This window comes from Rattus norvegicus, chromosome 1, assembly GCF_036323735.1.
Source record: "Rattus norvegicus strain BN/NHsdMcwi chromosome 1, GRCr8, whole genome shotgun sequence".
Lineage (NCBI taxonomy): Eukaryota > Metazoa > Chordata > Mammalia > Rodentia > Muridae > Rattus > Rattus norvegicus.
Window position 1 is genome coordinate 95,418,646 of NC_086019.1, and position 22,116 is coordinate 95,440,761.

General features: G+C 52.7%; 2 protein-coding genes across 10 annotated transcripts; one reads left to right on the forward strand and one right to left on the reverse strand.

Moving 5' to 3' along the window:
• Nucleotides 1-3,815: 3,815 nt before the first annotated feature.
• Nucleotides 3,816-14,651, forward strand: Lgi4 (leucine-rich repeat LGI family, member 4). Of its 4 annotated transcripts, none has more exon segments than NM_199499.1 (9): nucleotides 3,816-4,194; nucleotides 4,556-4,627; nucleotides 5,104-5,175; nucleotides 7,098-7,169; nucleotides 7,279-7,350; nucleotides 7,544-7,713; nucleotides 10,724-10,888; nucleotides 10,972-11,477; nucleotides 12,589-13,618. In NM_199499.1, coding segments are annotated over 9 exon segments (1,614 nt in total). In that variant the 5' UTR covers nucleotides 3,816-4,024; the 3' UTR covers nucleotides 12,904-13,618.
• Fxyd3 (FXYD domain-containing ion transport regulator 3) lies at nucleotides 14,273-21,484 on the reverse strand. 6 transcript variants are annotated; one of them, XM_063266166.1, is made up of 8 exons: nucleotides 21,041-21,484; nucleotides 17,613-17,808; nucleotides 16,041-16,073; nucleotides 15,935-15,958; nucleotides 15,155-15,229; nucleotides 15,036-15,072; nucleotides 14,581-14,618; nucleotides 14,273-14,449 (listed from the first exon to the last, which is right to left on the reverse strand). In XM_063266166.1, exons 2-8 carry the CDS (start codon nucleotides 17,650-17,652, stop codon nucleotides 14,430-14,432), a joined length of 267 nt encoding a protein of 88 aa, XP_063122236.1. In that variant the 5' UTR covers nucleotides 17,653-17,808; nucleotides 21,041-21,484; the 3' UTR covers nucleotides 14,273-14,429. The 6 variants fall into 6 exon arrangements, with proteins under 6 accessions (XP_063122236.1, XP_063122273.1, NP_758528.1 ...); XM_063266203.1 differs by having other exon boundaries at nucleotides 17,613-17,804; nucleotides 21,041-21,393; NM_172317.2 differs by having other exon boundaries at nucleotides 17,613-17,664; nucleotides 21,041-21,057.
• Nucleotides 21,485-22,116: the final 632 nt, after the last annotated feature.

Consider the following 22,116-nt stretch of genomic DNA (forward strand, 5'->3'; position numbering starts at 1 on the left):
CAACTAGCAACTGAAACTGGAGCCCAGGCTGGAGGGGGGCCAGGGGGCGGCCCCCAGCCCAGACTGCCCTGGTCCGCTAGCTAGATTAACTCTCTCAGCACGGCCCCAGGGGCAGCATGTGGCTGCATGTGGACTGGACTATGAGAGGGGACACACGCACATGCGCGCGCGCTCGCGCACACACACAGACACACACACACACACACACAGACACACACACACACACACATATGTAGGCACACACAGAGAGAGAGAGAGAGCCAGCTTCCAGACCAGAGTGTTTTCTGCTAGGCTTCCTGGGAATCAGCCCAGCTGGGGCCTAAGGTCACACAGCCTAAGAGCTTACCAGGCCGCTGACCTCTGACCCAGTGTTCTGCCAGCCTTTGACAACTAGTTTTGTTGTTGTTGTTGCTTTGTTAGTTTGCATGCGTGTTGTGCTGACTCAAATTCACCAGGAGTAACACACACACACACACACACACACACACACATACATGCACACACTGGGCTATGTGTGCAGCAATATAACCGGGCTATATAAGGAGACTCAGGAAGCAGAGGCAGAAGTTCAGGTAGAGAGTTCAAGGTCAACCTGACCTGCAGAGTGAGTTTGAGGCCAGCCTGAGCTACATAGACACACCTGCCTTCTCATTTAAAAAAAAAAAAAGACATTGGTGTGCCTCTGTCTGCTTTTACACACAGACACACAGGAAAACAGTCAACGCCAGACTCACACCCAGTGCTCCCATTCCCACACTACAAGGAGGTGAACACACAGCCGAGACCACGGGAGCGTGTGAGCACACCAACCGATTGACTGGGGAGGCTCTCCTTCCACGTGGCCATTGGCAGTGCACACACTGTGTGTGTGCCCCGTACACGGGCCACCAGTAAACTGGCACGCAGTAAATAGCTGTGTGTTTACTATACAGTCACAGACACAGGGCCACCCTCTCCAAAGCCACAGACTTGCATTTCATCTTGAAATCTCCACGCCTTTAGCACATGTAGCCCTGGCGACACCATTGGGGAAAACACTGCCGATGCTCTCCCAGGCTCTACAGACAGAAACCAGGGGCCAGACATGGGTTCAAGATTCCTTGTGTGACCCAGGGCTACTCTTGACACCTTACTGGTTCCCTTCAGCTGCCCTGGACTACAAAATGGAGAAGCCACTAACACCATATCTGTAACTCCAGGCCAGGCACAGAGGTCCGTGAACTTGACATTTTCTTGTCATCTCCATTTTAGAGACTGGTAAACTGAGGTCTAGGTAGGCAGAACTGATTTTCCTTAAGTCGTCTTCCTGGTCAACCAAATGTCCCCAGCCTCAAGCAAACAAACAGCAGCCCAGACACTATGCTCTATAGACACTGTCGCGAGTCTCAGAGATCTGCGTCCCTTCAATCTTCCTATGTGCCAGCATCATCCCTGATTAAAGAGAACCCTGGTGTTTACACAGTGCCAGGAAGGGGAGACAGGCAGTTAGCTATTCCAGGCCTATCCAGGCAGAGTGACTCTCGAGAGCTCACTGCCCCTGGATGTGACAGCATAATGCTTTATCACCATGTGGCGCTAGGCTGATGATTTCGCCTCTCCGTGCCTCAGTTGTTCCTTCTGTAAAACGGAAAGAATGGCACTATCCCCCCCAGAGGGAGGTGGTGTGATTATCTAGAACAATCCATGCAAAGCATCAAGAACCCAGGTCGGTGCACAGTAAAGGTCTGTTTGTATGTGTTCACGTCGCCTTCATCTTTCTGGTGGCAAACTGGAGGGAGAAGCTGCTGGCATGGTTCAGGCCCATCACTGGCCCCTTGGTGGCCCTAGCAGAAAGCTCTCTGATTGTCCTCTTGTGTTTGTTTTGAGACAGGCTGTTATCCTGCGCCCTGTTGCTGGCCTCAAGCTCATTATGTGGCTTAGTCTGTCTAGTCTCTGACTTTTGACCTTCCTGCCTCATCTGCTGAAGGCTGGAACGACAGCTGCCATCCCCACTCTGAGCCTTTATCAACATGTCCCTGTGTGTGGCTGGGGATGTGGCTCAGTTAGCGGAGTGTTTACTTAGTACCCATGGAGTCCTGGGCTTGGTCCTCGGGACCACATAACCTGGCGATGATAACACAGGGGCGGAGGCAGGAGGGTCGGGAGATCTAGGTCATCCTTGGCTATGTACCAAGTTCAAGGCCAGCCTGAGTTACATGAAATCCCATCAAAAAAAAAAAAAAAAAACCCAAACCTGACTGAACCCCAAAGCTGCTTTGTTAGCTCACTGAGCCCTCTCTTCAGTCTGGGGATGAATAGTATGAATTATCCCATTGACAAATGAGGAAAGTGAGGACCAGAGAGACTGAGCAACTCTACTGAGGCAGCACAGCACTGGGCAGGACCCCAGGTCCTCCAACAGCACCTCAATGGCAAGAGGCTACGTGTTCCCCAGCCTACCAACCCCAGGCAACAAAGTGTTTGCTCCTACTGAGCTAGAACCAACTGGCCCTATGAAGCTAATCATTTAAGAGTCTGATGCTTCACTTTCCCCGTTTTAGAGCAGGGGTTGTAAATCAGGGACTGCGGTACCCCACCTCACAGGGTTGTTGTGACATCAGTGAGCTAACTCACGGAAAACCTGGCACACACAGTCGAATATGGTGTCATCCCAGCACTTGGGAGGCTAAGCCAGGAGATCTTGAGTTTGAGGGCTGCCTGGGCTACAAAATGAGTTCTGGGCCAGTCTCAAAATCAAGAAAGCAATCGAGGGAAAAGAAAAAAAAAAAAAAAGCTGGAGGGGCATGGGAAGGACCGGTTATTAGGTTGGGTTGTGTGTGAGTTACAGATTTTTCTCATTTAACGGAGGGAATCTGTCTTAGTTTCTATAAGGATGAAAGCAGCCAGTTATCCACATATCCTCAAATTCCAACCTCCAAGGAGAGGACACGGAGCAACATGGCGGGGCCCTGAGCTGGCTTTCTGGGGCTGTAAATTAGTCATGAGAACGACAGTGATCAGAGGGTCGTGAGAAGATTGGGACGCTGGCGGTGAAACTTTAGGACAAAGATCGATAGATCTGATGTGGGAGAGGTGGCATTAGTGTTTGTATACAGTCTTAGATCTCAGCCCTCATAGAGTTAATTACAGCGATTTTCTGGACGAGGTCTGGCTTTTGGGCAGGGCAGCTGTCCTACAGATGGTGACCACCAGGGGGAGCAGCTGGCCTGGTGCTGGCCTGGTGGTGCCTTGGTGAGTGGGTGGACCACACCCTCCAAGAGAAGGGGCTGGCCGGGAACAGCTAGGATATCCCCCATCCCCCAGTGGCTTCTCCTCCTAGCCCTCCCATCTGCAGTCTGCAGAGCCATCTGGTCTCCACCCTGGGGACATCCTTCCCACTCTCCCTAACTGGGGTTGAGTGGGGACTCTGATGAGGGGGTTGGTTGGGAGTGCTTAGGGTGGCAGGCTTGGCAGCCCCGCCCCCTCAAAGGCCATTCAATTTCTTTCCTGGGCCTTTTCTTCCGATGGCCCCTGACCTCCTCCTTCCTACCCTTCTGCTGGGCACATCCCAGGCCACAGAAAGTGAGACCAGCGTGGGAGGACACACAGAAAGTACTGGAAACTTGAAACGGGGCAGGGAGGTGAGAGTTACAGACAGACCAGGCAGAAGGACCAGGACAGACAGGCAGACAGACAGACAGACAGACAGACAGACAGACAGACACACACACACACACACACACACACACACACACACACACACACACACCCCAGAGATCTACAGGCCAAACCAGAGAGACAAAGACAGAAAGACAGAGATCGCAGAGTGTGGGAAAGAGAATAATAGAAAGATAGGGAGAGAAAGATACTGATAGAAAATCCACACTCCAGATACTGGAAGAGAGGCACAGGCTGGAGGAGGGAACAAGGTCAGCCAGCCACAGGACAGCATGGCCAGCAGCAGGATGGAGGGGCATCCCACAGAGATGTAGTGGTTCAGGTCTGGCAGGGTGGAGCCAGGGGGAGCCTGGGCTGGGGCAGGGGCATGGGAGGGGCAGGCATTCTGTTGTTCCTGTTGGCCTGGACTGGGGCAGGAGTGTCCTGGAGTCCCCCCAAGGGAAAGTGTCCTCCACGCTGCTCCTGCTCCAAGGAGAGCACCCTGTGTGAGGGCTCCCCCGAGCTGCCTGAGAGCTTCTCCACCACGCTCCTGTCACTGTGAGTGCCAGGCCCTGTGTGGGCCGAAAGGGAGGGAGGAGACCTGAGACTCCGGGATTTGGGGTGGGGTGCCGAGGTCTCTCAGAATCTTGGACACCAAAAGAATTCTGGGCTGTCTGAAAGATTTGGAAAGGTGCAGGTTGGGGGAGTCCCCAAGGCAAGGGGGAGCAGTGACATCAGTGAAAGAACCATATCAGGGGTTGGATGCTGCCAGGGACCTTAGCCACTTGTGTGGGGGGAAATAGGAGACACCCCCAGGCCAACATGGCAGGCCAGGGCCTATAGAGCAGCCAAGACCTCTGATTTGAGAGAGGAGAATCAGAATAGTTTTCTGCTCACTAATCTCTGCCCATGTCCCCAGCTCTCTCGTCAGGATGGGGGTCTCCCGGCTGAAGGCTGGAAGCTTTTTAAAGATGCCGTCACTGCACTTGCTGTGAGTGTGTTCTGGTTGGGCTCACAACACACTGTTTAAGAGAACGGGTTTTCTTGCCTGGAGGGGGGCGGGTGGTTGTTGTGTGCACGCACACTTGCACTTGTGTGTGCATGCATGTGCATATGTGTGTGGTATGTGTGTGCATGCATGTGCATATGTGTGTGGTATGTGTGTGTGCATGCATGTGGATGTGGGTGTATACGCATGTGTGGGGTGTGTGCATATGTGTATATACGCATTTGTGAGTTGGGGGTGTGCTCATGCACGTGTGTGCACATGTATGTTCGCACACATGCGTGCATGGTGCCTTTCAGACACCTGTGAGGACATGTGTACATTGTGTGTATTTATGGGGGCGCCTGTGTCCGTTCAGATAGCCCCATGCTTGCATGTGTGCCTTGGGGTTGGATGGGAGCCGAGCACAGCCATAGATACAAGTCTTCAACTCTGACAGCACTGTCCCACCCTCCCTATAGCCTCTTCACGTCCAATACCTTCTCTGTAATTGAGGGTGATGCCTTCATCGGCCTGTCCTACCTGCAGTACCTGTGAGTACAGCCCAAGGTTGGGGAAGGTGGGCTCGGAGGTGTGGGTGAGCCTCTCTGTGACTCCCAGAGGAAGGGAGGTGGTTTGCAGACGGAGGCATCTGGACAATGGCAGACTCCTAGGAGGAAGTCTACAGTGTGGGTAGCTCAGGTCAGAAGTGAATCTCACCTCTATGTATTTCAAGAGTTGCAAAGGAAGCTGGGGGCTGGTGCCTCAGGCCTGTAGTCCCAGCTTTTTAGGAAATTGAGGCAGGAGGATGGTTAATTCAAGGCCTGGGCCCTGTCTCATAAGAAATAAGAAATAACAAACTAAAAGACTAGAAGTATATCTCAGGAGAAGGTGCTTGCCCGACATGTTTGAGACACCAGTGTCAGTTCTATAGCCCGGAAAAACCAAGCATCAACAAAGAGCCTAGAGAGCCAGACTCTATTGTCCTGATGCAGGGGGACTCCAGAAGGGGGTATACAGAGAGGTCAGGAGCAGGAAACATGTCAAATTACAGGGTCACAGCTTGAAGCTATGCATGACCATGTGACAGTGGGGGATGTCAGGGTTGGATAGGATGGCAGAGGGGATGACTCTAGGGCAAGGTTGCAGTGCTGCTGGTGGCCTGGTGACGCTGCTGTGGATGATGGTCTGTAGGGGGTGTTACTGATGGAAGAGAAATGGTGGTTATATTGCTACTGATGGACTGTGAGGGACGTCGACCAAAATGGCTGCCACAATAGTGTTGGTGTTATTGGGACTAAGTGTTGGTGTTATTGGGGACTATCTACAAGGTGTATAGGGCTTGTGTTTGTGAAGATTACCAGTGTAGAGGTATGTGCTTATGTTATGGTATATGTTGACGGTGGTCATGGCTATGGGTGGAATATGGTTAGGGGTTTTCTAGGTTTGTGTTTGGGGGGCCCTTTTCTATTTGTTTGTGGTGTTTGTTTTGTGGTGCTGGGTCTTGGGCAAGCTAGGAAAGTAGTTCCATATCCCTCACTGGGGGATTCTAGGCAGGGGCTCCACCACTGAGCCACACCCCCAGCCCCTCACTGGGGCTCTACCACTGAACCAATCATATGTGTAGCCCCTCACTGTGGGATTCAAGGTGAGCACTCTATCTCTGAGACATACCTCAGCCCAGGTGGCATGCTTCTAAAAATATTTTTCAATTGCATTTATTTTTGGTGTGGTGTCACAATGCACGTGCCCAGGTATAGAAGTCAGGATCATCAGCAGCCGTAGATTCTTTCCTTCTACCACACGGGTCCCAGGAATCAAACCTGGGGCAAACTGCTTCTACCTGCCGAGCTGTGCCCAGATGTTAGTTTTGGTGATGTTGTTGGCTCTGTGCCTACCAAGCATGACCGAATTCCTGCTGTGGGTCTCCATGAACACCATGGCCGTACCAGTGGTCCTGGTGGATGTTGTGAATGTTGGTGATGATGGTGATGCTGTCGGTCCCCGAGGAGGTTTGTAACAGTGGTGGCAGTGTTGGTGTGTGGTTCTGGTCATGAAGGTGTGATATTGGGGACACTGTCTGTGTTGGCGGTGTGGGGGTTGGTAGTATGTGTTGATGGGCAGAGATGACGGCACGGTGCCGGGGTTAAGGGCATTGTTGGTACTGAGCTCAACAATGAAGAGAGGTGCACATGTTGGGGATGCCAGCAGTAGTGTTGACTTTACCTGGGCCCACTGGGGCCTGGGTGGTGGTGGTGGTGGTGGTGGTGGTGGTGGTGGTGGTGGTGGTGGTGGTGGTGATGGCAGTCATGTCTATGATAAGCTTGACGATGACCAGACAGCCAAGTCCTTTGGCTACTGTGAGAGCAGCGGCAGTGAAGAGTGGGGGGTCCTTATGGTCACACAGGTGAGAGAGGAGAAACCAGCCTTGCAGTGGCTTCCTAAGACCTCCCCTTACCCCACCCTCTCCCCACAGCTTCATTGAGGACAACAAGATCGGCTCCATCTCTAAGAACGCCCTGAGGGGACTCCGCTCACTGACCCACCTGTGTGTATCTGCACAGTCCAGACCTCCACTGTAGGCAGCCCGACCCACCCTCAAGGCCATAGCGTCTTCTGGCCCTGGCTGACACTCTTTCCTCTCCCCGCTCCATCAGAAGCCTGGCCAACAACCACCTTGAGGCTCTACCCAGATTCCTGTTCCAAGGCTTGGAGACTCTGACTCATGTGTGAGTTCAGCCTCCCTCAGGCGTGGCGGGAGGCCTGGGAATGCTTTTGGAGGGGAGAGATCTGGGCCTTCTTGGGTAGCTCGTGGGACTGTACTCTGCTGTCATCCGAGAGAGCCATCCTCAACCCTCAGAGGACTCTGCCTCCAAACCACAGAAACTGGGTCACAGCTTTCCTCCTGGCTTCTCACCCCAGGGACCTCCGTGGTAACCCGTTCCAGTGTGACTGCCGAGTACTTTGGTTGCTACAGTGGATGCCTATGGTGAATGCCAGTGTGGGCACGGGGGCCTGTGCGGGCCCCTCTGCACTTGCTCAAATACAACTGAATCACCTCGACCCTAAGAAGTTCAAGTGTAAAGCCACAGGTGAAGGCTTCCTGCCCTCCCCGACTCCCAGGGGTGGGAGGGACAACAGGCCCTTAGATGGATGGTGGAGGTTGTTACAAGGCTGAGGAAGATAACCTCCTGTGCCTCAGTTTCTTCATTGGTAAAGCAATGATCCCAGATCTGTGGGAGGGGTCAACACTGGGCAGGATGGTTTTTTCTTTTTGACAGGATCTCAATTCGAAGACAAGGCTGGCACTGAACTGGTGATCCCCCTGCCTCCTCCACCTTGTCCTGGAATTGCAAGCATGAGAGACCACACTTGGTCTCTGCATGGCTTTTGATGCCAGTCCTGGGACACGAGGCTATTGTGTTGTTGTTGTGGTTGCTGTTATTTTTGTTATAGGTATGTGCGTGTGTCTGTGTGGGGGTGTGTGCATGCAAGTGCAGCTGCCTCAAAGGCCAGAGGTGTTGGATCTCTGAGAATTGCAGCTACAGACACTTGTAAACTGTTCTGACTGGGTCCTGGGAGCTGAACCCGTTTTCTGTAAGAACTGTAAGTGCTCCTAATCGGGAGCCATCTCTCCATCCCAGCGCTCGTGGGTTGTTACTTTTGTTCTGTTTTCTGAGACAGTGTTTCACTCTGTAGTCCAGGCTGGCCTCAACACTTGCAGCAATCCTCTGGTCTCAGCCTCCCAGTGTAGGGGTGGCAGATGTACACCGTCACTCTGTTACAAGAGGCTGTAAGCATCCCATGTTCAGAATCCCTTCTTAGCACCCTGGAGCTTGCCTTCCTTTTGCCTTTCCACACATACATAAGAGTATATTGGGATGCTTTTCTGAATGCTGGGCCATGTGGTAGGACTGCACTGACTCAGATGGCCCTGGGTCTTGCCCTCCCTGAGACTCCTGTTCAGGAAACGTCAGGGAACCCAAATGGTCCAGAAATGATCTCTCCAAAATGGGGAGGTGTAGGCAGAGGGTGGGGTGGGGTAGGAATTAGAAGTTAGGCAGGTGAAGCATCGGGTCAGAACTGGAGAAGGCATAGCATCCAAGGAAGACCAGAGCTGGGACTAGGGAAGCAAGGAAGGGGTTAAACAGCAAGTAACACTTTTTATTTAAAGTGTGTGTGTGTTGAGTATAAGTGGGAGCTGGTTCTCTCCTTCCATCACATGGGTTCTGGGACTGAACTCAGCTCCATCATATCAGACTTGGTGGCAGGTGCTCCTACTCACCGAGCCATCTCAGCAGCTCAGGAAGGGGTGGGATTTAAAGGAAATTTTTAAAAAGACTGTACGGCATGGTGGTTTGTGCTTGTAATCCTGCACTAGAAGGGCTGAGGCTGGAGGATTGTGAACTTGAGGCCAGTTTGAGCTACATAGCAAAGTCTGAGAGAGAGGGAGAGAGGGAGAGAGGAAAAGAGGAAAAGAGGGAGAGAGGGAGAAAGAGAGAGAGAGAGGGAGAGAGGGAGAGGGAGAGAGAAACAGAGACAGAGACAGAGAGAGGGGAGATGAGATTTCTTTTGTGTGAATGTCCCTGGTGGTGATGCATACCTCTAATCCCAGCACTCAGGAAGACAGAGGCAGGGGGATCTCTGCGTTCAAGCCAAGCCTGGTCTACAGAGTGAGTTCCGGGACAGCCAGGCTATGCAAAGAAACACTGTCCCACCCCTCCCCCACAAAAGAATTTTCTGGGCTAGTAAGTTGGTTCAGTAGGCAAGAGCACTTGCTACCAAGCTCGATGACCTGGGTTCAATCCCCAGAACCCATAGGATGGAAGGAAAGGACCGGCCCCCATACATGTGCCCTCTGACCACATGTGCGTCATGCATGCAACCCCACACATGAACACAAAAGGGATGAGCTGTCTGCATGGGTCGGGGTAGCCCCTATTTGATGCCTTTGTTTTTACTGTTCAAGCCCAGGTTGTGACATCTTCCTGTGCTTTGGGTGCAGTAAAAAGGAGGTGAGAGAGGCTAGGTCGAGGACATTATGTTCACACAATGAGGTGAACATCACACTTCGTGTCTGTTGTGAACTTGATCATATCTTGGCAGTGTGTGAGTAGGAGTGCTGGAACATTCTACCTAGGTTGCCCGATGATCTTCTCCCTGATTTATGGAAAAAGTGGTGTGTGTGTTTGTTTGTTTGTGTGTGTGTGTGTGTGTGTGTGTGTGTGTGTGCATGAGAGAGAGACAGAGAGACAGACATTAGGAATTAAATTAAGAGAATTCCATATGCTAGGTAAGCATTCTACCACTGAGCCACGCCCCCAGCTCCTCACTGGGGGATTCTAGACAGGGACTCTACCACTGAGCCACGCCCCCAGCTCCTCACTGGGGGATTCTAGGCAGGGGCTCTACCACTGAGCCACGCCCCCAGCCCCTCACTGGGGGATCCTAGGCGGGGGCTCTACCACTGAGCTGCATACATCTCCAACCTCTTTTTGCTTTCTCATTTTATATAAGGTCTCTATTGAGTTGCTCAGACTCCCCTGACTCCTGTATCCCAGGCAGGCCTTTAACCTTCAATTCTCAGGCCTCATTCTCTTGAGTGGCTGGGTTGGCAGGCTTGTCTTCTATGCCCCAGCTCCAGTTGGGGAGAATGAAGGTTGTTGGTAACTGGCTGCCTGGACCACTTATCCTCACGTTCTCATGGTAACAGAGTGTAGCTCACATCAATGCTATTGTAAAGTTAGTTGAGTAACTAAACATGTCATTTGTTTTGTGTTTTTGAGACAGGGTCACACTGTGTAGCCCGGGCTGACCAGGAACCAGAGATCCTCCTGCCTCAGCTTCCCAAAGCCGTGATCACAAGCACGTGCCACAACATCTAACTGAAACAGTTTCCCAGGGACGATTTGATGATGCCACCCGGCATTTGGAAAGAAAGATGTTTGAGTTTCTGAGACTTAACACATCTATAGGGGGAAAGGTTCTGTTCCATAGGTCCTCATGTGAACACTATGGATTCTTTTTTCAACGACGTGCTAACCAAAGCATTGAGGTCTCCTGCCCACCCCTAGGCACCCCTGACTCTCTTGCTGCCCCTAGAACTCTCCTGGCTCCAGACTGTTGGGGAGTCGGCACTGAGCGTGGAGTCCTTCTCCTATCAGGGGGAACCTCACATGGTCCTGGCACAGCCCTTCGCTGGCCGTTGCCTGATCCTGGTGTGGGACTACAGCCTGCAGCGCTTCAGGTCTGAGGAAGAGCTGTCCGGTGAGCTTTGCTCCTGTCCTGGCCTCTTCCCTCCTATTCTCAGACTGCTCCTGAGCCTGACAGTGTCCCACTCTTCTTTACAGCGCCCTCAGTGGTGTCCTGCAAACCTCTGGTGCTGGGCCCACGCCTCTTCATACTGGCTGCTCGCCTATGGGGAGGCTCACAGCTGTGGTCACGGTCCAGCCCCGACCTGCGTCTGACCCCTGTGCAAGTCCTAGCCCCTCAACGGCTGCTGCGACCCAATGATGCCGAGCTCCTGTGGCTGGATGGGCAGCCCTGCTTCGTGGTGGCTGATGCTTCCAAGGCTGGCAGCACCACGCTGCTGTGTCGTGATGGGCCGGGCTTCTACCCACGCCAGAGCCTGCACGCCTGGCACCGCGACACCGATGCAGAGGCCCTGGAGCTGGACGGCCGACCGCACCTGTTGCTTGCTTCCGCCTCCCAGAGGCCTGTGCTCTTTCACTGGTTTGGTGGCCGATTCGAGAGGCGCACAGACATCCCAGAGGCAGAGGACGTCTATGCCACAAAACACTTTCAGGCGGGAGGAGACGTGTTCCTGTGCCTGACTCGATACATTGGGGACTCCATGGTGAGCCTGGGGGCAGACAGTAGCAGCCAGATTAGATCCCAGCAGCTGAACCCTCATTTGGCAGGGGGCTGGACCACTGTTTCAGCACGTCCCCTCATTGGTGAATTCCAGGAATGCGTTCTACCATTGAGCCTCACCCACAACTAATCCATGATGAATTCTAAGCAGCAAGCCCCACTAAGCCACGCCCCCAGCCGCTTTCTAGTGAGTTCCAGGCTTAGGCACAGCAGCTGAGCCACTGGTGAATTCTAAGCTTGCCTGCTAAACTATAGCCCGTGGCTTTATGAGGCAGAGACTCAGCTAGGATCTTTTTTTGTTTTTTTTCCGGACCGAATCCAGGGCCTTGCGCTTGCTAGGCAAGCGCTCGACCACTGAGCTAAATCCCCAACCCCCAGCTAGGATCTTAATATATAGTCCAGGCTGGCTTCAATCTCATAATTCTCCTGCCCCAGCCCTGTGCTGGCACAACAGGACCGTGCCCACATGACCTGCTCCAAGATTCTGAATTTACTCTGCTAAGCTTGGCCCTGTCTCTCTAGAACATTCCAGGATGACGGTTAACTCCATCCACACCCTTACTGTTGGGACAGGTTGAGTTGGTGTTAGGTTCTGATCGCCTTCAGGATTATCTTTTCCAAGTCCCCACCCCACACCCCACACCTCAACTATTCAAGGGGTCTCCAGGAGGGAGCAACGGAGATTAGAACGGGAATCGGGGATCAGGCTGGAGAAGGTGGAAGCTGGTCAGGGTATGACCAGAACAGTTGGGATAAACATATAACGTATGACAAGTAAGATTGGCAGACCATTGCTGGGCAGTCTGTGTGGCATGTGAGGCAGAGAGAAAAGTCTAGAACAATGCCCCTGTTCCGAGCAGACAAATGTTATCTGTAAGTTATGAAAGATGCTGGGCATAGTGTTGGTGTCACAGAGGCCCAGAGGCTGTCATCTCAGTACCAGGGAGGCTGAGGTAGAAAGCAGTCCGTGGCTAGCAAGACTCTCAAAAAGGGGGAGGGATTACGGGTAAATGGAGAACCTACAGGATCCTGTTAAATGACAGGCCAGTTAGCGTCTCATGACCCAGGGTCTAACTAGCTTCCAAATCCTGCAGGTCATGCGCTGGGACGGCTCCATGTTCCGTCTGCTGCAGCAACTTCCATCTCGAGGCTCCCATGTCTTCCAGCCACTACTAATTGCCAGCGACCAGTTGGCCATTCTGGGCAGCGACTTCGCCTTCAGCCAAGTCTTCCGCTTTGAGCCCGATAAAGGGATCCTGGAGCCACTACAGGAGCTGGGCCCACCGGCCTTGGTGGCCCCCCGAGCCTTTGGCCAAGTCACTGTAGCAGGAAGACGCTTTTTATTCGCAGCGTGCTTCAAGGGGCCCACGCAGATCTACCAGCACCATGAGTTGGATCTCAGTGCCTGAGGCTGGGAAAGACCCTGGAAGTGGCTATGGGACTGGCAAGGGCATTCTGGGACATCTGGGTAACCTCTCTGGGCTGGCCTCCTGGATGTCACAGACAGTCCTGGGTGATACAGACCACAAGCCAAGTGCATCAGCCTGAGTTAGGCTTAGTCCACTTTTCGGAGGATCTGTACCTAAGGGGCAAGTGGGAGGTCTCTTTACTCCCAACTATGTTTAGGGCCCCTCCAGTCTGAAGCCACATTTGGGCTGAGGACAGATGCTCCCATGCACAACATCTTGGGAGTTCCTCCTGGAACACAACTTGGAGCTGGGATACAGAAACTAAAAGGGCAATCTGCTGAGCTCCAAGAGGTTTGGACACCCCGCCCTCAACGTCCCCTTGGTCCTGCTGCATATAAAGAACCGAGAGAGAGCATTAGTTCCACTCAAACCCTATCTGGCCATTGGTTTCGTGGAGTATGCGTCTCTGTGACGTCACAGTTGCTGGGCAGTTTCTTGGCCTGGTACTCTGCTGCCTGTGCGCATGCCTGGTACTTTGCTGCCCGTGCGCATGTCTATTTCCGAAGACTGATTGCTTTTACACGTGTGCAGTAAAAGTGAAGCAGCGAAGATGAAGTCTAGAGGCGTCACAGAGAGCACTGGGTACCTTTTTCCAGAATGTGACAGGGGCAAGAACAGGGAGTGTATGAATTCAATAAATGCCCCGCGCACCCAACCTGCCCGCTCTGTGGTCTCAAGGCGGGAGCCTCTTGTTGAGTGGCAGGTGAAAACCCTGGATGGGATCTTGGGCAGGAATTTTGGTTTGAAAGGTTTTAGGCATTTTCTGTGATTGCACTTAGATTCTGGAGGCTCTGATGGATACTGAGGAGCCTCAAGAGAGCTGGGGGTCAGTGGAGGATCTCACAGTGTGGCCACTGCTGGACTATCGGCGGTGTTCTGAGAAATTACAGGTCTCACAGGTGAATGGAAGGGTCTCATGATAAAGTGGGGTCATCTCAACTGCAGGGGTGGGGACAGCTAAATATCGGGGTGGCCCCAATATGGTGTGATGACCCCACGGTGTAGTTTTTCGCAATGTCACCCAGTGTCCCTACACTGCGTGAGATTAGGGCTCTTTTTCACTCCCGCAAGTGTCCCTCGTTTGCCACTAGAACTTAAGTGGCACAGGAGGCTGCCCATGGAGGGAAAGGGCAAATCTCATGCCCACCATAAGGCCATGACGTGCAGGTCTAAGCATGATTCAGCCATCAGCTCCTGCTCATTAACCTGCCCCATCGAGGCCCCAAGGTCCACCCCAGCATCTGCTCACCTCCTCGCTGCCGGCAGCCACACTCCAAGCTCCACACAGAGTCTCTGGCTCGCCTGAGCATGACGTAAAATCATTTTATATTAACAACTGAACAAAGAACCTGCTACCATGAGATGAGGCTCGGGGAAGGCAGTGTCAGGAGAGGAGGAGCCCAGACATCTTGGAGTTCAAGCCCATCTCCAGAGACAGGACCTGCACTTTTTTAACTGATCCATCCTCAGCAGTTGTGAGCAGAGCCTGGTAGAGGGAATGGAGTCAGTTTGCAAGCATCTCCCCTTTCCTTCTCCCTGACTCAGGCACGCTCCCACTCCAGCTTCCACTAGTGACCATTACCCCCACGTGTCACCCCCAATCATCCTGTGTCATACCTGGTGTGATGAGGGGTGGCCCATCTCCTGGACGGTGGCTAAGGAAATAAACGGAATAATATGTAAATAAATCCTCTCCTATTTATCCTCTCTCTCAGGGGCTAAAGGAGTCTCGGGTTGCCCAGACAGTTTCTTGGTTGATTTCCCACTGTACGTTTATGCAAAGCTAAGTGTACCAGTAAGGACCACAGCTTTCTCGGGATGATTTGCCATGGATAAGCCCAGGAGACACCGGGGCAGAGCACCCAGGCCTGAGCACTTTGCACAAGGCTTAGCCTTATTTATTTATTTATTTATTTATTTATTTATTTATTTATTTATTTATTTATTTATTTATTTTGGAGCTGAGGACCTAACCCAGGGCCTTTCGCTTGCTAGGCAAGCGTTCTATCACTGAGCTAAATCCCCAACCCACAGCTTAGCCTTTTTTTGAGCATGCCCAGAACCCATCTCACCTGGGTTTCTGGCTGAACTTGCATTTGCACTTGCCACCTGTTGGAAAGAGGCGTGGTCAGGGGAAAGAACAGGAAACCCCTTCCCTGCTCACTCCCTCCCAGAGCTCCCAAGTACTCACTCATGAGAACTATAATGCCCAGGGCACAGAGAATCCCTGCACAGATGAGCCCGCCGACTCGGAGGCTGTGCCAATCTGAGAGGGAGACAAAGGGGACCTCAAAGGTAGCCCAATTCCTTCCCCTATCTCCCAACTCACTTGACAGCAGTAAAACAGAAAAGCAAAACCCAGCCCCACTGTGCAACTATTGCAGTTCATATCCAAGCGAACAAGATATCACGTGTCCACCCAGGGGCAGAGAAGCCATCTGAGGGAAAGGATCAGTATGGAGGATAGGAAGTCAAGAGGCTGGGTCTTTAGAACGAGTGGTCAGGCAAGGGCTCTCTGAGGAGATCCGCAGGAAGGCAGAGCTGGCCCTGAAGGCATGGAAGAAAATGGTGCAGGATGAAGGAGTAGTAGATGCTAAAATCCTGAGCTGAAACAGGCGTGAGGACCAATAGAGAAAGAGAGGGGACGGGCAAGGGGCAGCTCCTGATGGAAGCTGGAGGATTGGGGTATAGAATTCCCTTTCTTCTCTGGGAAGATTTTCATGTCTAGCTTTCTGGTGGTTGATCTGAAACTAACGTCTCCTGTGGACTGGACTCAGGTCGTGTCTGTGCCTGTCTTGTATTTCTCCTCAAAGCTGATAACTTTCACCTACCTGGGAGCTCAGTGCCGACTCAAACCCTCTCCTATCCTCACCCCTGGGTCACTGTGAACTGTCAGTCATCCTCCCGTGGGACCCTTGGCACAAATACTGTGCAAGACGGGAAAGAAGTGAAGAGAAGACTCCGTTCTTACCATAGTAGAAAGGGCTATCTTTATCTGCAAAGAGAAAAAACACATACATGAATCTAAGACAGTAGGGGACTTGGGAAAGTGGGGTGGAGGATGGGCTCTGGCTCACCTTCAGGGTCATTGGCATCCAAAGTAGGCAGGCCTGTGGGGACAAAAAGTAAAGGTTATGACTAAGGTGGCTTTAGCAGAGCCCTCAGCAGGATCCATGGAGGTTCATTGCCTGTGAGAAATGCTCTGTGGGGGAACAGCCCCACCTCACAGTGCACAGGATCTAACCTCTGGCTAGTCCTACCTGGACATGCACCTTCATGGAGATATGGGCTCCCACCCCTATCTCTGAAACACTGCACTGGAAACAGTGTTTCTAGCCTCCGGGCTGGGCCACGCCTCCCGCAGGAGAAGCCTTGCTTTTCAAGGCAGCAGATGGCTCCTGTTCCAGTGTCTGTTTCTTTCACAGGAGCGCTGCTCACAAAATGCCTTGCTGGCCCCACCACAGCTACGCCCCACAGGTATTGTGTCTTCTGACCTCTCCCCCTTTGAAATGACTCAGTCAGCCAGTTGAATGCAGGTCCACGTCCCTTTCCAAACAGAAGGCTACTTGGGCCCAAAAATGGTAAAGTAAAAAGTGGTCTAAATGGGTGGGGGGCTCTGGAGAGAGGTGACTCTGTGGTTAAGAGCAACGACTGCTCTTGCAGAGGACCCAGGTTCAGTTCCCAGCAACCACATGATGGTTCACAACCATCTGTAACTCCACTTCCAGGGGATCTGACGCCCCCTTCTGGCCTCCACAGTTACCAAGCACAGACTTGCAGGCAAAACAATCATACACATAAAGAATTTGAAAAGAAAAAAAGGTGGCTTGCTCCTAAGGAACCACACCCAAAGTTACCCTCTGGCAGCCACATGCATAAGCATGCACACACATGCAAAGCTGCACACACAAGAACACACACAGTCATACACACACGAAGAAGAGGTTAAGGAAGGAGAAAAGCATGGCAAGAGCAAGGAGGAAGAGCTCAATTCTGGCTGAAAGCTCATCTGGCTTCATTCCGGGTCTGAGTTCTGCTAAAGGGAGGAAAACAATGCTTAGTTATACTCAGGCACACATGCTTGGGGCCAGCTCCACCCAGGCCTCGGTGATCGCTGTTCAAACATTAACTCATTTAAGCCTCACAAAGCCCCTATGACTAGGTGACATTCTTCTCTGTGTTTCACAGATGGGGAAACAGAGGCACGAGGTACTCAGGTTACCTGTTATGTCACCGCTAGCCTCTCAGTTGCTTGTGGGACGGCAGCGTGGGGAGGCCATGACACATAGCACAACAGTACTACAGAGAGAGAGAGAGAGAGAGAGAGAGAGAGAGAGAGAGAGAGGAGAGATGAGAGATAGGAGACAGAACGAGAGACTGAGAGACTGAGAGAGTGAGAGAGCGAGAGAGAGAGAAAGCGAGAGAGCAAGAGAGTGAGAATTTGAGAGAGAGAGAGAGAGAGAGAGAGAGAGGAGAGAGAGAGCAAGAGAGTGAGAATTCAAACGAGAGAGCAAGGGGAGGGAGGGAGGGAGGGGGGAGGGAGAGAGAGAGAGAGAGAGAGAGAGAGAGAGAGAGAGAGAGAGAGAGAGCGCTTGTCTCTGCCCAGCTGAGAGGCCCTGGGAAAGGGCATTTTGGGGCCAGACACTCACCTGCTAGAAGGACCAACAGGCTCAGAGCAAACTCTTGCATGTCAGCGTTGACCTGAGGAGTCCAGAGAACAGGCCAACCTTAGCAGGGCACCCAGGATGTAAAGCTTTGTACTTCTGTCCCACCTGCTGCTTGCTCTCCGGGAGCACAGCCCAGGGTACACACAGGAAGGCTGGCGGTGAACCTGAAGCTCACTGGCTGGGAGATAAGAAGCCTCAAAGTCAAGTGGGGGTTGGGTGAGCACTCAGGCTCCATGAAGGAAGAGGTCCTGTGTGCCATGTTCCTGGCAGTGATATTAGGCTTACTGTGAATAGATTTTTCCCTGAAGAGAGGAGGTAGAACAGTGCTTTGCTATGTCCAGGCTAGCCTTGAATTTGCCATCCCCCTGCCTCAGCTGTCCAAGAGCTAGGATTATAGGTGGGCACCATCAAATCCTGCTTATTAGCCCCATCTTACAGATGGGAAAACTGAGGCTCTGAGACATGAAAGTTGATGTCCAGGATGACTTAGTCCAGAGAACAGGATTTAAACAATGCCTCTTTCCCAACTAGCTGTTCCTAACTCAGAAAGAACTGTGAAGGGCCTCGGGGTGTTTTGGGGAAGAGGGTGCCAGGAGCCAGGTGGCAAGAGGCCCGGGTTCTGGGAGTGGCTCCCACAGACAGCTTGGAGCCTGCCCGGCTCTGCCCACACACTGCAGGCTTCTAGCTGAGGCCTGAGCTGACTCCCTGGGCTGCTGGGTGCGGGTGCGTGTAACAGGGAAATAGTGTCAGGCTGATGGGATAGATACAGAGAGTCCTGGATGTGGCCTTATCTCCATCTTCTGTCCTACCCCTGGGTCTGTCCCTTGAGACCCCACTGAGCCCTCTCTGCAGTCCCACTGAGAGCTCTCTGCATGCCCCACTGAGCATTCTCTGAGTCCCAGCTCATGTCCAGTCTTTGCCCCCACACCACAGCCCTCACCCTGCTCAGCCTGTGCTCACTCCCCATCCCAGCCCTGCTGGCAGCAAACACTACAGGTTCCCCAGCGAGGCTCACTCCACATAGAGCCCCTTTCCATACAGCCTGAGCCGCGACCTGCTGTCTTTCCATCACCCTGGAGGGCTGTAGTAAAAGTCCTGCTGTCTGTGGACCTCCCGTGCTTGCCTCACTCAACTGTCCTGAGCTCATGGGCACATGCATGTGCCAGTTCGTGTACACACACACACACACACACACACACACACACACACACACTCTTAATCTCCTAGCCCTTGGAGAGCTGAGGCAGGGGGATGGCAAATTCAAGGTCAGCCTGGACATAGCAAAACACTGTTCTACCTCCTCTCTTCAAGGAAAAATCTGTTCACAGTAAGCCTACTATCACTGCCAGGAACATGGCACACAGGATCTGTTCCTTCATGGAGCCTGAGTGGCAAATCCTAACACTTGTCCCCACTGCCCATTTGCTGGACACTGTCCAGTGACTTTATAGTGACTCCTCTCTTTAATCCCCAGCAACCCCAAGGTCACCCTTCAGAACTAACCCTTTTCACTCATACCAAAGCACACACTTAGAAGGGAAAATGGAGCCACCAGCCACCTATGGTGCAGGGGAGTTCCACATGCTCACACAGACACCTCCATTTCCCTGGGGCAGATCCCAGAGGCTGAGAAATCCTTCAGCTTCTTCATTAATCTAAATCAGTGCAGGCTTAACTCAAGCTACTAGGGAAGCTGAGGCAGAAGAAATTCTACTTCAAAGTCAACCTGGGATACAGGCTAAGTGCAAGGCCAGACTGAACAATTTAGTGAGATATTGTCACAAAAGAAAAAGTTTAAAAAAAAAAAAAAGGAGATGCAGCTCAGTGGTAGAGCCCCTGCTTAGAATCCCCCAGTAAGGGGCTGGGGGCGTGGCTCAGTGGTAGAGCCCCTGCCTAGAATCCCCCAGTGAGGGACTAGCGATGGAGTCTTGCTTAGCCTGCTCTTCAGGCCCTGAACACACACACTCTCTCTCTCTCTCTCTCTCTCTCTCTCTCTCTCTCTCTCTCTCTCTCTCTGTCACACACACACACACACACATACACACACACACACACACACGAATGCACCCATGTGTGCACACCCTGGACCCATTAGTTTAAATTAGACATATTTCTTGTCATTGATTTGGGAACTATTTCTCAGATGTCTGGGGCCCCAGCAAGCTTTGGAGAACTCAAGTGGTGGTTAGGGGCACAGGCTATGGATTTCTGTGCTCTGAGGCTGGCTGCCTCCTGATTCTGTCACCCATGCATATAAAACACCAGCCTTGACAGAGGGCTCCTGCTGAGTGCCCCACCTGTGCAGCCATTTTTCTCAATCGGAGCCGACTCCCTCGTACTGTCCTTATCCCACACGGCCCTCACCTGGCAATTCATCCTAATGCTGCATGCTCTGTCAGCATGGCTGCTGGGTCTCACCTCTACACTTCTCCCTCCAGACTCCTCCAAGGCCTCCAAAGGACCACATTACCACAAAACCTTCCAAAATTTGGGAACCTGGACAAGGGCAGGGGAAGACAGATGGTTCATCTGCAGCCCTTCCTTCCTTCCTCTGCCGTCTGGACCCTGTCATCCCTAGGGCTGGGAGGGGGGCCGGAAACAGCCCTCTCTCCTCACTGTCCTACCCTGCTGGTGCTGTGCTCTGAAGAGAGCCTGCCTGCTTCTGAGTGAACCATAGTGGGAGGCAACGCAGAGGGAACCAGCCTTGCCTGGGACATTAAGCAGCCTCATGCACTTCCTGCCTGCGCTAGGCAGAGGGCAGTTGCTGTCTCCTGCCCTCTGTGTCCTCCCCTCCTCCAGGACGGTGGATGGTCATGTCTGCAGGGGTACGATGCATACACCCTTGTTATCTGAGTCCCCATCTCCTAACCAAGTCCCACTTTCCTAGAGCAGACATCTTCTCTCTCCTGGTGCTCATTTATTCTCCGTGTGCCCCAATAACTGGCCACCCAACACACCTCCATCTGTTTCCTCCCCCAGTGCATTTAAATTACTGTTCATGTACTCAATTACCCCTAGATACCGTCCCTACTCTCACCCCCTGAGAAACCCTCAATCATGATATTATGGTATAATCACTTCCTGTCCACCCCGGCACCCCCACTCTGTTCAGATGTCTCAGGTAAACCCAGACTTCTCAGACCTGTCCCCAGGGTTTCCTGATTCCACTGGGTGGGTCACTCCAGTTGTCTAGTCCAGTCTCACAGAGGTGAGCCATTAGGGACAATCAGCTGACGGGGAGGGTAGTTCTCCCATCCCCATCAAAGAATCTGTAAGCTGGAAGGTTTTAGGGGTCTTTAACTCCAGTTTCTGTGTAGCAGGTACAGTCAGAAGAGAGTCAGGGAGAGTTGGGGAGCAGAGGCAAAGGGACCCCCAGGGCTCTGGGTGAAGGAGACCCCAGGGCTGCTCACCTGAGTAGCTCAACAGGCTTCGAGGTTCCGGGAGAAAGCAGAGTATGGACTCCCAAGCCAGGGCAGCCTTTATCCACACCGCCACGCCCTGAGCAAACCTGGGCAGGCAGGCACAAGTCAGGTCTCCCTGAGGCGAGGGACGCCCCCACTCCATTCCTCCCTTAAAGAGACAGTTCAACCCGGTCTCCAGCTGTAGTAGCCTCAGGTGAAGTGAAAGGGGAATCAGGGCGGGCTGGAGATTGGCATCTTAAAGGAGGGAAGACGGTATATCTGGTCTCCTGAACATCAAAGGAGACCTGGAATGGGGACGATTCTGGGGTCCTTAAGGACAGGCCCTCTTTCTGGAGTGATGTGGGAGAAAGCTTGGAGCATCCATGTAACACTTCTCTGATAAGCAGAGGTAGGGGTGTGGCCTTTTCTTTGAGACAAGGTGCCACTACGCAGCTCTGGCTGGCCTAGGAGCTCACATTGTAGACCAGCCTGGACTTGATCTTACTGATTTCCACCCATCTCTGTCTCCCCAGGCTGGGATTAAAGACACAGAGCACCAGTTGTGGTTGTTTGGGGATGGGCCTGGTGGCATTTATAGGGAACTAAAGCCCACTTTCCATCCTGCATCCCTTGTTGGCAGGAGGTTTGGTATGACCAAAGTTGTAATAGGAAACACTCAAGTGGTCGGTAGAAGTGGGGGTTTCTGGTTCTTGGGGTTCGTAGTCCAGGCCCCTGGAGACTGAAAGCTGAACTGGCTTTCTATGTCCCTCCCAGGGATGAGAAGCTGAAGGGTGGATGCTCGACCTACCCAGTGGGTGTGGGTGTGGATGTCAAAATTGCCCTCCTCCACTGCAGATGAGCCCCCTGTACTCCTCAAGCCCCCTCCCTTCCTTGTCCCCCTCCAAATGGCACTCCTTCCGCCTGGGGTCTGTACAGGCTCCCACATGGTCCCTGTTGGAGGTGCCCCCTCCCCCCAAATTCTGCCTCCTCACACAGAAGGACTTTTGTCTGGGGTCTGGATAGAGAACAAGGCACCATTGAGTGTCTGGCAGAGGATTGGGGTCACCGGGAGGGGCAGGGCCAGG

What these genes read in the sequence shown, in the direction of transcription:
- Lgi4 (XM_063266499.1), top strand. Translation starts at nt 4,569, where the DNA reads ATGGGGGTCTCCCGGCTGAAGGCTGGAAGCTTTTTAAAGATGCCGTCA. An exon ending in ATGCCGTCACTGCACTTGCT is followed by an intron (nt 4,628 to 5,103) that starts GTGAGTGTGTTC and finishes CCCTCCCTATAG; the next exon opens with CCTCTTCACGTCCAATACCT. An exon ending in TTGGAGACTCTGACTCATGT is followed by an intron (nt 7,351 to 7,543) that starts GTGAGTTCAGCC and finishes TTCTCACCCCAG; the next exon opens with GGACCTCCGTGGTAACCCGT.
- Fxyd3 (XM_063266111.1), bottom strand. Translation starts at nt 17,652, where the DNA reads ATGCAAGAGTTTGCTCTGAGCCTGTTGGTCCTTCTAGCAG. An exon ending in GGATGCCAATGACCCTGAAG is followed by an intron (nt 15,959 to 16,040) that starts GTGAGCCAGAGC and finishes TTCTCTTTGCAG; the next exon opens with ATAAAGATAGCCCTTTCTAC. An exon ending in GGGCATTATAGTTCTCATGA is followed by an intron (nt 15,073 to 15,154) that starts GTGAGTACTTGG and finishes TCTTTCCAACAG; the next exon opens with GTGGCAAGTGCAAATGCAAG.